At 42.0% G+C, this 15,867-nt stretch overlaps 1 protein-coding gene across 3 annotated transcripts in view; it reads right to left on the bottom strand.

Moving 5' to 3' along the window:
* The window catches only part of LOC147023575 (uncharacterized protein KIAA1755-like), a 121,181-nt gene that overhangs the window by 29,802 nt on the left and 75,512 nt on the right, over nt 1-15,867 (bottom strand). For all 3 annotated transcript variants that reach the window (XM_085889084.1, XM_085889082.1, XM_085889083.1), the window contains 6 exons: nt 8,598-8,721; nt 8,165-8,258; nt 6,802-6,888; nt 4,934-5,050; nt 3,669-3,767; nt 3,307-3,455 (listed from right to left, as the gene is read on the bottom strand). In XM_085889084.1, coding sequence (XP_085745210.1) covers nt 3,307-3,455; nt 3,669-3,767; nt 4,934-5,050; nt 6,802-6,888; nt 8,165-8,258; nt 8,598-8,721 — 670 coding nt within the window. The remainder of the gene's footprint in view (nt 1-3,306; nt 3,456-3,668; nt 3,768-4,933; nt 5,051-6,801; nt 6,889-8,164; nt 8,259-8,597; nt 8,722-15,867) is intronic.

The following is a 15,867-nucleotide window of genomic DNA, read 5'->3' as shown; positions in this document are numbered from 1 at the left end:
TTGTACCCGTGGCCCGGCACGCATCCCGCACGAGGCCAGGACAGCCTGACGCTCGGCGCCCACAAGCGGCGCGGGAACGGCCGCAGAAGGAGAGGCGAAGGTGGTGGAGGGCCTAAAGTGGCGGTGATGGCCATGGCGACGCTTGGAAATGCGGTGATGCGATGTTGACGGGAGCGAGCCGTGACGGTAAAGGTCGTGGCTGTTGGCGTTGTTGTTAAGCGGTGTTGCGGTTGGTGGTTGTTGTGTGATGGCGGTTGAGACGTGGTTGGTTCAAAATAAAGATAGAACAGAAAAACGGCTATCTTAAAGGGTCGCAGCCCGAATGAATCACATTTATTCCCTCTAAACAACGGGTTTGGGGCTAACTACACATGTACTTACAGAGATATCTCACCTACGGGACCTGAATGGTGGTTTGCGAATTTCCTCAACCACAACAATACCTTAGAAATCCCTTCTTTTCCCATGACTAGAAAGAAAACATCTGCTTTTCAAAAGTTATGTTGCTATCATTCCATTGTATTTTATTCTCAATGTTATTCTCATCAGGTTAAATCACAAACTGATCGAGCTCAATTTTGGGGTGGGGGCATTCAGGAGTGTCTGGCGGGCACATCCCACCACTGAAAATGTCTGGCAGTGGCCATTCATGATACCATGGACTCTGCCAAACTATTTCCTGTGGGTTTCACCGGGTTAACTTAAGAGCTGATCTCGTTCAATTTTGGGGGTGGGGGCATTCGGGGGTTTCTGGCAGGCACACCCCACCACTGAAAATGTCTGGCAGTGGTCATACATGATATGTAGGACTATGCCGAACATTTTCAACTCAGTTTCATCAGGTTAACTGGCAGAGTTGATCTAGCTCCATTTTGGGGTCCCTTTCTAATGGCCCTTTTGACCACACCCACCAGAATTTGCCCAGCAGACGTCCATTTCCTTATATGGACATGCACGTATGGACCATTGCGATATACATGAAAATTGGTTAACTTTCCAGCTCGGCTGACCCCCCTGGGCTACTGGTCTAATATCCACAAAGCACAAGATTGAAAAACTTTTTTGACAAAATGCATAATTTGCTGACTATTCTTATACGTGGAGACCTTCAAAGGATTTGAGTATCACCTACCTGTATGAGATCTAACAAACCATGTCTAAAAAAAATCAGCCAATCCCAAATTCCTAGAACCCTAGTTTTCTCCTTCCAAAGGCCGATTATGAAAAGGGTCTCGCACTCTTATGTTATCATCATTACATTTAAAGTGGGACAGACAGCAGGATAGTTTAAGCGGCAACGTGGTTGGACTCCTGATGGAATACAAATTCGTTGTGGCACATATTCCTAAGCAGTGTGTTGCATCATACAATATAGACATTATCCTGTACTAATGTGTCCGTCAAACCAAGGTGGGACAAAAGCTACTTTTCACTTCACGGAAGGGATGTTAAACCAGTTAGCATGTGCTTGTGACCAATAAATATTCCAGAGTAGCTTTCAAAAAGAGCACGTGCTTCCGTATTAAGGCCAAATGTCATATTCCTGTCTTCTGGTTCCATAACCAATGACTGCTGCAGTCAAGTATATACGGATTCCCCAAAGTGCCAAAGGACAGCAACTCTCTGGCAAACAAAGTCGACAGGCCAAGATCAACCTCCAGACTATGAAGAGCACAATTTAAACATTGATTCCAAGTGGAACAAGGCCAAATGTGTCCAAGAGCCACGTCCTAAAGGTTTTGTCTTCACCAGAAGAAGAAGAACAAGAACAAGAAGAACAACGCGGAGCTCTCTGAGAGCCAGCGTTCGCAACACGACGCGGCTAATAAAAATATGAGAAGTGGAATCGAAATGATAATATGGGAAAGTGGAATTGTGAGGGTGAGGAGGGTAGTTCAGCAAATCAAGAGATGCCAAAATATGAAAGCAGCACAAGAAAATAAAACAATCAATTAAAGCGTTTATAAAATAAGGATATCACTAATGTTTGCCTCTGAAACACAAGCTTTTATAAATGTCTCCAATAATCTTCGTAATCCTGGAAACATTGTTTGAGTCCCAAAGAATATTGTCGCGGGGGTGGGTGGCCAAGGTTAACCCCCCGACCTAATTTGTGGTGACGGGCAGTTAACACCGCCAGCCCCCGGACAGCCGAACTTCTCCCTTGGAGGCCTTCAGCCGAAACTCTCAGAGATTAATGCATGCACGTGGGAAAAGGGCACAATGGCGGAGGGACGGAGGAGCACAGCACAGCAGTGTATGTTCAGGAGGGGGTTATACTTGAACCCCGCTACAAATACACGGATACAGTTACTTGAAATGAACACATTGAATGAAAATAGACAAATATTTACAAAGGACAATAATCAAAAGGTAATGATAATAACGTGAGGTAAATAAAAGTCTAAGTCGAGGCGCCTCTGCACCCGGACTTGAATACAGACAAAAGGAAACAAAATAAAAAGAAGACCCTTCCTTTATTCTTAAATTAGCTTGGCCCAGAGCTGGTCTTTGTGGAATTTGGAATCGAGGCGCTTCCACGGTACATGCAGACGCACGCAAAATGGTGCCAAGTCGCTTCTGTAATAGCAGGACAAATGTAAGCCAGGCAATCTGCGAGCGACACTTAACACCAAGGTTCAGAGACCCAGTGCAGCTGCTTCGTGCATCGATTGTCCTCATGACCCAACTAATAGCCAAAGACCAGTGTCTTGCTTCACCACGCGAGCCAAATCGCCTCAACACGAATTCAAGAATCGTGCAGTCCTCTTCGTGCGTCAAAGGAAAGCCAGCCATAAAGCCCTGTTCTTACAGGCCATCTCCTAACTACGTTTTCTCTCGACCGCATGCGTTCCTTCCCTCAACTCAACTCTACCTCATGCGTGCACTCACCCTGAACTCCACTCTCCTCTGACTGATATCACCCCGAAACACTGTTTTATCCTCTGGGGCGTGGCTTGCTCGCACGAAAACCCGGGAAGGCGAGGCCTCGGCCCACTCGGCATGTTTGGTTGTAGTCGTTTTAGGGACATGTTTCACCACCTTTAATGCTGATCTTGAAATATAAAAACAGAGGGAAAAGTAACAAGGGTCAACTACAAACTGGGGAAACTTATTCTTACTCCCTAGCTAATTAACACCAGACCACCCCTCATGTGGTGACATGTAACAATAAAGCTCAGTTTCCCGACTTTATTACATCGAGATGCCTCCTACACGTCCACGGACCAAACAACTCTATTCAATCCTAAATTCCCCATTAAATTCCTCCATCTACCCCACAACCGTAACAATATAGTCACATACCGGCAATCATCAAAGATGAGGTGTGCTTGTTGCTCTCGTCTAAGTCGTGACAATGTAGCACCACCTTCTCTCTGCAGGCACACGAGGCGCAGGTCGGACAGTACTGAGCGCATCATGCCGTCGTGTTCTTCCTTTTTCACCTGCACCTCCTGGGAATGCAAGTGTAGTGGTCAACAAACTCATTCAACATCTGGCGTCATTTCCAGTATCTGGTTCATTTACGGTTTGAAGAATATTGTCATATCGTTGGGTTATTTAAAAAATAAACTGCATGAAAAGGACGTGTGATTGAACAGCTGAAGCAAAACAAATGTACAGCATAAAGAGCCCAAAGGAGAATTGAAGAAGAAAATAAAAAAAACCTTTATGTCATCAGGAAGATGACTGCATTTCAAAGTGGAAATTGAACTCTGCAACAAGTTCACGGCTCCTTGGCAGGAAATGATGAATGGTTCGAGTCTCTAGTTAAGCACACACAAAAAGAGAAAATGAACTGGAAAGTTGAGATGTTCACAAAAAAAAAATCACTCTCATTTGAGATTAAAATATGTTTGAGCATTATGCTTTATAATGTTTCAGAGAACTTAAAATAAACTATAAATGGCTGAGGTGTGGGTGGGGGGGGGGGGAGGGCGTGTTTTTTTGTGGAGACATACTGGAGCTTTCTGATGTGCAGTGTGATACACCAAGATGATAATCATAAGTTCCCAAACTGATTAGGCTAATTAACTACAAATAACCTGGAAGAATTCCCATGTTTTAAATGTGTATAAAGCAGCTCGATAAGTCCTTCCACGGCATGAAACACTAATTACAAAATAAATAACAAAAATAATGATAACACTGTAACAAAGCATATATTAAATTAATTGATATTAGCAACAGTAACAATAGTAGTATAATTTGGCAATTATAATAATGAACGTATAATCCTCCCACCCCCCCCCCCCACCCCTCTGGCCTGGCCCAAGGACATCTGTGCTTGGTAAAAAGGCAAGCAAATGCTCAAACAGTACAATAGGCGGGTATGCTACAAGGCCATTAATACCAATGAAAATTTGGTCAATGGACCAATGGGCCCACTAGTTCTGCTAAAGAATTGTGTAACTAGTTTTCTTTGACATAACTTTAGTGTATCAAAAAAATAAAGAAATTTAAAAAAAAACCAGAATGGCACTCTTCGACATCACGATCTCGACCAATATGCCTCCACCCACATTATGATGTTTGATTTAAACCCCTTCAGCCACTTTCAAACATCACATTTTTACCTGGCATGACCTCTGACCTTTGACATATTGATTCCAAAATTTAATTAGTTCATCTTTGCATCATAATATATATTTATACCAAGTTTGGTCAAAATCCCGTCACTGGTTCACAAGTTAGTGCGGTAACAGAAGTTTTACCAAACAGGGTCTCTGACCTTTGACTTCTTGGCCCCATAATCTAATCAGTTCATCTTTGCATCATTCTACAAACTTGTACCAGGTTTGACTGAGATCCCTTCAACCGTTCTTAAATTATCGTGATAACAAAAACCTTATCACGGATGAACGGACGGACAACCTGAAAACATAATGCCTCCGGCGACTTCATCAGCGGAGGCATAAAAGGCTGCACTCACTAAACGAAACTCCACCCAGTCCTCGTGGCTGTAGTTGAAGGAACCGTTGAGAGTGGGAGGAAGCTGGCTGCTCTCGACATGCTTATGCAGAGATTTCAGTGACGTTATCAATTCAAACTGTACACATCACAGTTAAATGTTTGTTACATGCTCTTATTTATGCATAATCATATTTCAAAACTTTATCCCCAAATAATGCAGTGGGAAAAGGTAGCAAAGATCAAAAATCTTGCATCATAATAAAAGAACAAAGCAGAATGTCGTCTTGCAAGCTGTTAACCAAATGCAATGTAAGGAAATGCATTTAGATGACCAACAGAGATAGGCCATAAAAAGGTATACCTATGCAGTCAATGCCCAAAAGATTTTTCTGGGAAAAATGTTTTGCAAACAGTAAAATAGCAAGACAAACAATGGAGGTGAAGGCCATTTGTTCAGTTACCCCTGTAGAAAAAAAAATGTTAATACAACAACGCCTTTAAAAACAAACAACTACAAAAAACACTTTTTAACAAGGACAAATGTGTCCAAGAGCCGCATCCTAAAGGTTTTGTCTTCACTAGAAGAAGAACAAGAAGAAGAAAAGAAAAAATAAAAATAAAAAACAACAACTTCCGATATTTCGTCACGTGCCTCGCCAATAGCAAGACCCGTCATAGACGATCGACGTTCATGACGAGAAAATAGCGTATTTACGAAATTACAATACATTAAATGGAATAATCTTTAAATAGTAACGTGAACTTTTCGAAACTTTAAAGCAAATGTCCGAATATATTTAAAAGTTCATGATAGACACTCTCAAAAGGCTCCCTCAATGCGAGGATGTGTACAAGTGTTTAGTATTTAAGGAAATCCGGATCCTGTATATAAAAGAGCCGAGTCCTAAAGGGTCTTCACAAGAAGAAGAAGAACAAGAAGAAGAACAACAACGCGGAGCTCTCTTAGAGCCGCGTCTCGCATAAAATCACATTTTGGGTCAAATTGAGATAAAGTTTCCTGAAGATAAAGTATGTATAGCCTATATGATCGACATTTATTTGTGTGAAGACAAATGTAACAATCTCACGATCTGTGCGTTATATAATCGGGCATTTAAGTAATAATAATAATAATAATAATAATAATAATAATAATAATAATAATAATAATAATAATAATAGGATTGAGAAAACGCCTTTTTCCAATGGATACAAAGTGCTGAAAGAGAATACAAGGCACATTTTATCTCGGAGAAGGAATCTCCTCACTAATCTCTTATACCACGCCTGCATGATCATGCTGACATATTTTCAATCCATACACCCTTCCTCCCTCACTCCACTTCGACAGAGAAATTGCTTTAAACTAAACCTTTATTGTGGTTGTTGCAAAATTCCATCAGAATGCTTTGTTATCTCGTCTCAGCTCAGCCAGACAATGGACAAGCTTGCAAGAATGTCAAGTGAGCTCCATCTTCGACAACAAGTCAAATACTTCAAAAGGTTCAAGTTCGCCTGCCAGATATGAACTGTTAAAAGGCAAAACTAGGTAGGGAAAGAAATTATATTTTGCTTAATGCCCCTAACATCTTAAACTTATCCAGCATTTATATGTTATAGTAAACTATATTTTGTTGCTCTATAAAGAATAAAAACAGAAGAGCACACAATGAATGCAACTTGTGATTTTCATCATCTCCTGAGCTGCATGGTGGGTGATTCACAGATGTTTAGATGGAAACATTCGCAGCTCGGCTCACAGAAACAGTGTAACACTCCTCAGAATGAAACAGCGAGGTATCAGTTATTGCACAGATTAAAAATGTGCAATTAAACGAATATTCACTTTATTACAGGAATCAGCAACACGTGGCAAGTTTTGGTTACCTGGATGGCTGGATAAGTGTCCAAATGAAATTTTGTCTCTTGGTCCAGCATGATCATCACAGAATAAAGGCAATTTGGAGCAGAATCCTGAAAATGGTGGGAAGTTATGACAGGTGAACAGAAGTGGAAAATAAATAAACAAATAAACAATCTGCCACTCACAATCAAGAAAAACCTAATCTTTAACAAACTCTCTCCATTTTCGTCATTGTCGAGCCAATATTTTGTTTGATTGAAGCTACATTTTGTGGCACATTGATGGTTGAAAGCACAGACTTTTTCTTCTGTTCACATTTGTGACAGTGGTGGCCTGTCCAGGGTTTTTAGCCACAGAAACTGCTTCAGCAGAACAGATGTTCTGAAAACAGAGTATGATCATGGATGAAACTATATCATATACTATTTAATATAATCATTACAAACTCTTGTGGTGAAAACTTTTTAAAAGTTCAAAAATGGGAAGCCAAATATGTGCCAAGAAACAGTTCTCAGTAACTTCCTTGGCACAAAAATACCCCAAAGGTTTGCCTAAATGGAAGCAGACTTCTCCATGTATATTCAATTAAAACTCTTCTTGAACCAAGAAAAAAAAGAAAGAAAAAAAAGAAGCTCCTTGTACTTGTGTGCAATCCACTGTGGCCAAGTCCTGCAAACAGTCCTTGTATCAACTGCAGGCTCCGTCAATCCCCCATTCCAAAGTACCATAAGTGAATGACAAAATTTTTCTCTCACCTCACCCCACCCACATTTGTTATTATTATTGATAGTTACTGTGTATTGATAGTTACAGTTTCAAGATCATATTACCTTCAGTCAAACATGGTTCATATAACCAAACTATACATCCATTTCCTCTGTATTCGATTAAATCTAAGCCGTCTATTGAATTTTGGGTCTTCAAAGTTACGGGTGGCAGATTTTCAACTCGGTTTTACTATTCCTCTTCTCCCACCCCAGCAATCCCCTTCCCAACAGCAGGCAGTGCCAAAATGGACAGGCCAAGGAAATAACTGAAAGGTACAAGTTTACATTTGCTGCCAGAAACTCTTTTGAATATTTATTTTTTTGTTCGTGATAATTTCTGATGTCAGATTATTTCCTGAAAAAAGTGCAACCTTTTTTTCGGAAAATATTGACATTTTCATTTTGATGGCACCAAATGAAACGGTGATGTATTAAAGTAGGCAAGCGGAGACAAAAACAAAATACCATCAATCCAAAAACGACAGACAGAATAATTTGCTGATTAACTCGACATTGTTCTGACTCTGAAGAGAATGTAATTCACCTGATGAAGTGTGTATGCAGTGTGCCATGTGCCATGGTTGCCCAAAAACCCAGGAGGTATTTTAACATCGGTTACCTGGAGAATAGCAAAAGCCTTGAAGAGTGTGGGTTTGGGACGGCACCGTCTGGCATCCATAAGCACAACCAGACCCTGACCTGCTCCCTCTTTCCTGCAGCGGATTTGGGCAGAATGCCAAGGCCAAAAATAAGGTAGTCATGAAAGACGTGGAAGGGAGAGATAGAATGAAATTTTCAAGGATAAAACAACAAGGTACAAACATGGCTGAAACAAAATATTTGTTCAAACCCAACCACTTAAAAAGAGACAGACACTTGTTGGCTGTAAAAAAAAACAATTGTTAGCCACCGGGCATGAGAGAGAATATAAAAGGCCAACTCGGAGTGCAGTGTAAGGACTCAAAAATAAACCAACAGGAAATGCTTAGGCATGCCTTGCAAAGAATGCTGTGTGCATTACAATATTTCCTCATGGCTGTAATGCCATTCACCTGGGCAGCGAGTGGTAGTAGAGCAAGAGCTGAGCAACCTGCAGGCCAGTGCAACGAGGACTTGACCACACAGGACTTCTCGTAGATATTATAACCAATGCTCGACCTGTTCTGTCTCTGCTTCCTGGCGCATGCACACAAATCAAGAAAATGAACCATTACAGATTATCATCTTCAACTCTTGCAGATAGTTATACAACACTACAGAAAGTCAGGATACTTTCTGTAGTGATTAATAAATTATGAAACAGTCATAGAATGAAAAGGAACACTTTTATTTCAGCAAATAAAAATCGCTGAGGCATCTCAATTAGCATATGCATAACTTCCCACAAAAAGTGAATAGCTCACAGCCTACCATTTTGTGTTCTGTGCATGGCTCGCAATCAAATTACCAAGTCATAAATCAAGAATGGCTTTCAGTACAGTGTATGAGCAACTGAGCCCAGATAAACATGTGCACCCAGAAGCATTGAAGCCATTTTTAGGGAAGGATTATTATTTATTTAAGCTTTTTTCATGTAGAACAATGGATGAAATAAACGGGACATTCATCCAGGGAAGCTAACCGCAGTGGGAAACAAGGATAAGCTAATGCTTCTCTTTGTTTCCCACTGCGGTTAGCTTACCTCAATGAACGCAGTTGATTTAACCCATTGCTCTCTCTACCTGTCTGCCGACACAGACCGACACTCGTCTTCAGCAGCAAGAGCAGTTCTTCATTCTACATTATCAGGTAATGCTTTCACCAAGTCTCATGATTATGCAGAGAAATGAAAATATTTTCCAGTATTTGCATGGTACAGTGACAAACTCATTACACTCAAAAAAAGAGATGCTTTTAACTCAGGTCATTTAGTTTGACTCTAAACATCATGTACATTTTCTTGATGACATAAGCAGAAAATGGGATGTTCAATGGTAGATGCAGATGAAAAGGGTAAGAACATTCGCTTGAACCTTTTCTTAGTTTGGGTACAAAAGAAAATCAAACCGTTAGTTTAGGTATCAAATACGAGGAATATATATATATATATATATATATATATATATATATATATATATATATATATATATATATATATATATATATATATATATATATATATATATATATATATATATATATAGTAGGAGTCAATTCGGCCCATCAGGCTATGTCAATCCTTCATATGGCAAGTGACCCGCATTACATGGGTTTGGCCATTTTGTTGCTGAAAAACCTGCAGGCCCATTTTAGTACCATCAAAACCTGTATTGGCCGGAAGGTTGATGAGAAGGGCAGACGGGGAAGCACAATTTGGCCTTCCGTTTACAGTGGTTCAGCACGTACTTGTCCTGCCTCACAGTAATGCCGAAGAAGAACGTATCATCTTACCAATTAGCATTAACGATACCGACTTCCTGAGGCGCTTGTCAAATGAGGTCACCATGTTTGCTCTCCTGCAAGAAAAACCAACTTCTCCAAAACCCCCACGTCATAACTTTTATCCATCCAGAGATGTCATCAGACAAGCCAAAAAAGCATGTAGAGAATACAATGCTGTCCATTACACGAAATGACTCCTCCATCAGGTCATGGCCATGTCAGACAGTTTGATTGACCCCTGCTTGTGTGGTGTTTTATGATCGTCAAGGTTATTCTAGCCAGACTGTAAGTGAATATTCGAGATGAGTTCTGAACAGTTGCAAGTCAAACTCATCAATAAACGACTACCTCAGTATTATGGTGCATTTTGTGTCACTGACACAATACAACAACCCCTCGAAAAGCGGTATTACCATGTTTGGTTAAAAAAAAGAAGTAATAAACTGCTTTCAATTCCTACAAGCCCATTTTTCGTCACCACAAACTTGCCATGTATGCAATCAACAACCATTAACTAAATATATCAATTTACTTGCAGAATGGCAGTTTCTGCGAAAGATGTTTTTTTTAAAAACAGGTTGAACTTGCAAAAAGATTGAAGTGGCAAGTCACGTACCACAAGCTAATTTTGCTGTTTTGGGAAAGTGTTGGCTCTGACAATAATCATCATCATCATCATGTACCAATGCCCAATGCAGGGCGTTGGTGCTGCCGAAGCAGTTGCTAGACTACAATTCTGGTCAGATCGCCACTCCGGCTCAGGGAGTCAGAGCAAGAATTTGGCCATGGTGCTGGCGATAGCTCACCTACTCTTCACGAAGGACATCATGGGGTCTTTAACTAACACCAACTAATGCTGGAAGACTGGACACCAAGTTTTACATTCATCTGATGCACGGCACGCACACACACCTGATGACTCACCCTGACTGTGAAACACTGGGATGACAGTTCTAAAGCACGAGTCACATTTGCTCTACGGCTAGGATACGGTGGCCGTACACCCCCTGAATTGACAGAAACGTGCGGCGGCCGCAGAGTTTCTGAGGTGGCCTCAGGGTGGCCCTACGCCGTATGGCTATCTTTTACAGGCCGTGGGGGTCTCCGTGGAATTAGAGCACGGAGTTGTAACATTTTTCATTTCTAGGTTGGCCGTAGCAATTCGACAAGTCGTAGCCATGACGTAGATGTGTTCCACGTCGACCGTACGTAGGGCGTACGGTGGACTTGCGTTATTCGTGCGGCTGCCATAGGCTCTTATCAATGAAAAATGAATTTTGCCAACCCCCAAAAAATTACGGCGGCCGCACTATTTCCACGGTCGCCGCAGAGTAGTCCTAAGGCATCCGTGTTCAACGTACGGTGGCCTTGTGGTCTGTGTGACTACCTGCGGGCAACGCAGGGTCGACGCACGGTTCCCCTACGCCCGCCGTGCGTCCTCCGTACGGCCTCCGTGGCAGTCTGCGTCGACCATGCGCTACCGCTAGAGATCGGAGTATAGGTGTTTGCCACCAGTGTTGGGCACAAATGCGATAATCCGATAAGATAATTATCGAAGTTTACTTTTTTAATCGGACTATTATCGGAAGTTAACTTCCATTTATCGTTATCGGACCAGTTAACGTCCGATAACTCGATTTTTTAGTCCCATAATGTCCGTTAATTTTTTGTCCGATAACATTTTTATCGTTTCCGGGTCGCATTTCGCCGAACTCATTAATAATTATCAATGAGGAGAAAAACGTACATGATTATACATTACTTGTTTTTCAATATAATGCTGAATCAGGCCGCCGCATGAAGAGGAAAAGAGGAAAAGAGGAAAAGAGGAAAAGAGGAAAAGAGGAAAAGAGGAAAAGAGGAAAAGAGGAAAAGAGGAAAAGAGGAAAAGAGGAAAAGAGGAAAAGAGGAAAAGAGGAAAAGAGGAAGAAGAAAAGAGGAAGAGGAAAAGAGGAAAAGAGGAAGAAGAAAAGAGGAAGAGGAAAAGAGGAAGAGGAAGAGGAAGAAGCCTTGCAATGGCAACTTCCTCAGCCATGCGGGTACTGGGTTCGGTCAAGCAGCAAATTAGGCTCTGCAGGTACTGGGTTCGGTCAAGGTTTGAAAACCCGAAAAATAAAAACATATGTGACTGCTACATTGTGTGACCGTGGAAATACTGCGGTCGCCCTATAATTGCTAGTGGCCGTAGATTTTTTAGACCCTACGGCCGCCGAGCCAAATGTGACTGAAGCATTAGCTGGGTCAGGATTCAAACCCAGGCTTGACGGCTTAGAGGCATACGTGTGTATCTCTAGGCCATCTGCCAGCCCTTCGAACAATCAAAAATCACCCAGAATCCCACTCGAGGAACTTGGATCAAATGATGTCATCAAAATGGCCACCATTCTGTGTATTTTGATATTCCACGCGGTGCTGGATGTTCACTTGTAAATTGACCGGTTTTTGGATACTGCTCTTCAATGTATAGTATTTCAATCAGCTATACCACCGAGGTATGTTAGAATCATGTTTTAGCATTAGCATAAACATTTGTTGTCCACTTTGCATGAACAAATGTGACTTTTCCCATATTTTATACATAAAAGTAATGTTTCTGTTCTGCTTTACTAATGGCAGCAACATTTTGTTTTGGCAATTTATTCTGATGCAGGCACATACTTGCCAAAGAGTAGAGACATGAACTTTTGCAATTCAATTTGCTGCTTCTAATTCAGCTGTGGATGTGCTTGCATTTACAGACAAATTTGCAGATTATTACCATAATTACTGAAGTACCGGGATGCTTATTCCGATACAGATTGACAATGCATTGGATACATGCTGATGGACGGACAATTGGAGCCCAGCAAAAGCACAGGCAATGTTGTTAAGCTCTGTCGTTCCGACATCATTTGCCATGGAAAATGTCCTTCATCTGACAAAGAAAATAAATTAATAATCACAACGAGAGGGTCACAAACCTTTTTGCAAGCCTGTGAGGAAAGGCAAGATAAGGTTGCTGAACTGATGTTTATGCTTTCTGAGACATGCACTACATGGCCAAAAGTATGTGGAGACCTGCTCGTGCAACATCTCATTCCAAAATCATGGGCATTAATATGGAGTTGGACCCCCTTTGCTGCTATAACACCCTTCACTTTTCTGGAAAGGCTTTCCACGAGATGTTGGAACATTGCTGTGGTGATTTGCTTCCATTCAGCCACAAGAGCATCATTGAGGTCGGGCACTGATGTTGGGCGATTATGTCTGGCTCGCAGTTGACATTCCAATTCATCCCAAAGGTGTTTGATGGGGTTGAGGTCAGGGCTCTGTGCAGGCCAGTCAAGTTCTTCAACACCAATCTTGACAAACGATTCCTGTATGGACCTCGCTTTGTGCATGGGGGCATTGTCACGCTGAAACAGGAAAGGGTCTTCCCCAAACTGTTGCCACAAAGTTGGAAGCACAGAATCATCTAGAATGTCATTGCATGCTGCAGCGTTAAAATTTCCCTTCACTGGAACTAAGAGGCCAAGTCGAAACCATGAAAAACACCCCCAAACCATTATTCCTCCTCCACCAAACTTTACAGTTAGCATGATGCATTCGGGCAGTAAGTGTTCTCCTGGCATCCACCAAACCCTGACTAGTCCGTCGCACTACTAGATGGTGAAGTGTGATTCATCGCTCCAGAGAACGTGTTTCCACTGCTCCAGAGTCCAATAGCGGTGAGCTTTACACCACTCCATCAGACGCTTGGTTTTGTGCATGTTGATCTTAGTTAGGCTTGTGTGTGGCTGCTGGGCCGTGGAAACCCATTTCATGAAGTTCTCAACAAACAGTGCTTGTGAGTGTTGTGGGTGTGAGTGCGATAGTGAGTGCTGCAACCTATGGCGGACGATTTTTCCACACTACACGCTTCACTCTGCGGTCCCATTCTGTGAGCTTGTGTGGCCAACCACTTTGTGGCTGAGCTGTTGTTGCTCCAAGACGTTTCCACTTCACAATAACAGCACTTACAGTTGATCAGGGCAGCTCTAGCAGGGCAGAAATTTGACGAACTGACTTGTTGGAAAGGTGACATCCTATGACGGTATCACGTTGAAAGTCACTGAGCTCTTCAGTACAGCCTATTCGACTGCCAATGTTTGTCTATGGAAATTGCATGGTGTGTGCTCGATTGTATACACCTGTCAGCAATGGGTGTGGCTGAAATTGCCGAATCCACCAATTAGAAGGGGTGTCCGCATACTTTTGGCCATGTTGTGTATCAGTTGTCCAAAATTTATTTCCATCTGTCCTCTAAATTTATGTATACTGAAGTACAGAAATGAAAAAAGTAGCAATAAAGTGAGACACGCAGTGGACACAGCCATAAATGCTTCCAATGTTTTTGTCTATTCTCTGACCAAAATAACAGATCCAGAAGGAAAGAAATATCTCTTAACACTCTGCACGTTCATCTGGCAACATCAGGAAACCAGCAGCAAAACTTCCTCCATGTGAAGATACATTCAAACAACATGTTAAACGCATATTTTGATCAAGCCAAGACATGGACAATGGCCCACTTAGCAAAACCACAAGTTCTGACATGATAGACTATGCAGGATGACATGATTATCCCCGTCTTCATCAAGGGACCGACAGCCTGTAACAAGCTGAAGGATCTCTTCTGTGGATGCTTTGGTTCTGCACAGTAAAAGGGATGGGATGTGTCCTTGTCATCGAGATGGACTAACTTGTTCAGAAGTGTGCTGTTCCAAGGACGAGAAACATTGTTGTAATCCAAACAGCTATGACAAAGTGGTACAGGATGCTTTGGACAATGACTAACAGTTTTCAATTGAAGCGCGATTTTGAGGTGAACAAAAATCAATCATGTTACAATCAAGTACAAAGATGACATGAAAAATAAAAGTTTGAATCGCTATTTAATCATAGTTTGGAACATGCTATGACATTCCTCATCCTTCAGATCAGCAGACAGCAGTCTCTTCCCTCTTCAGACTTTGACAAAAACAACAGCTGGTCAAACACTTGGAATATGTTTTTCAATCCAGACAAATGTCACACTCGCACTCTCACTCCAAAAGGAGCATCTGACCAACCTGGTGTTGGCTTTGCAGTTAGGGTGGTGGCTTGGTATCCTAGGGTCCTGAGTTCAAGACCCGTTGGCCACTGAATTAACACCAGGGGGTTGACAGCCTGCCATCCTGAGATCGGCGAAATGAGTACTCGTGTAGCAGCCAAGAGGCTGCACACGAAAGGAAGGAGTATTGACGGATTGATTAAATCTGGTATTGGTGTAGCGCAGGCATTATGGGCTGAATGGCCTCCTCCTGCGCTGTAATTCCTTGTAAAACCCTCCCATCTATTTTCTTCTCACTCTCTTAAAAAAGTGGTCACTCAAACTCTTGGGTCGAACTATCAGCTATGATTTTTATTGGGCAAACCACATTTCTAAGTTGGCTTCCAGAGCCATCCATTCATCAAGCAGTCCTTCCATGGCACACCCCAACTCCAATGCACCTACAAGGCCTTCATCCACAGTTTGATGGAGTACTACTCCTCCCTCTGGGCTGCGCTCCTGCCTCACATTTTGTTCAGCTTGACGCTGTAGAAACCAAGGCCTTGAAGATCATTGCAATCTCATGCAATGAAGCTGAATCTATGGGCCTATCATGTTCACATCGCAGACAGGTCAGTGATCCCTCTGTTTTCTATCGCCTCCTTTCTGGTCTTGCACCCAGGGTGCATGCAGTTCAACAGCAACCCCCTTCTGGTGAAACTCCAAAAATCCAGGCTCACTGCTCACCAAAACCGATTCATTCTTCTTTTCCATTCACCCATCTGTGGAATCAACTTCTTGAGTCTCTTCAATCTCATTCTTCCCTCGAAGGCTTCAAGACAGCTATTTAA

The sequence above is a fragment of the Eptatretus burgeri genome, chromosome 7 (assembly GCF_056783735.1).
Source record: "Eptatretus burgeri isolate ZD-2024b chromosome 7, Ebu_testis_v1, whole genome shotgun sequence".
Lineage (NCBI taxonomy): Eukaryota > Metazoa > Chordata > Myxini > Myxiniformes > Myxinidae > Eptatretus > Eptatretus burgeri.
The sequence above is the reverse complement of the archived record's forward strand: the minus strand, read 5'-3'. Positions and strand labels throughout refer to the sequence as shown.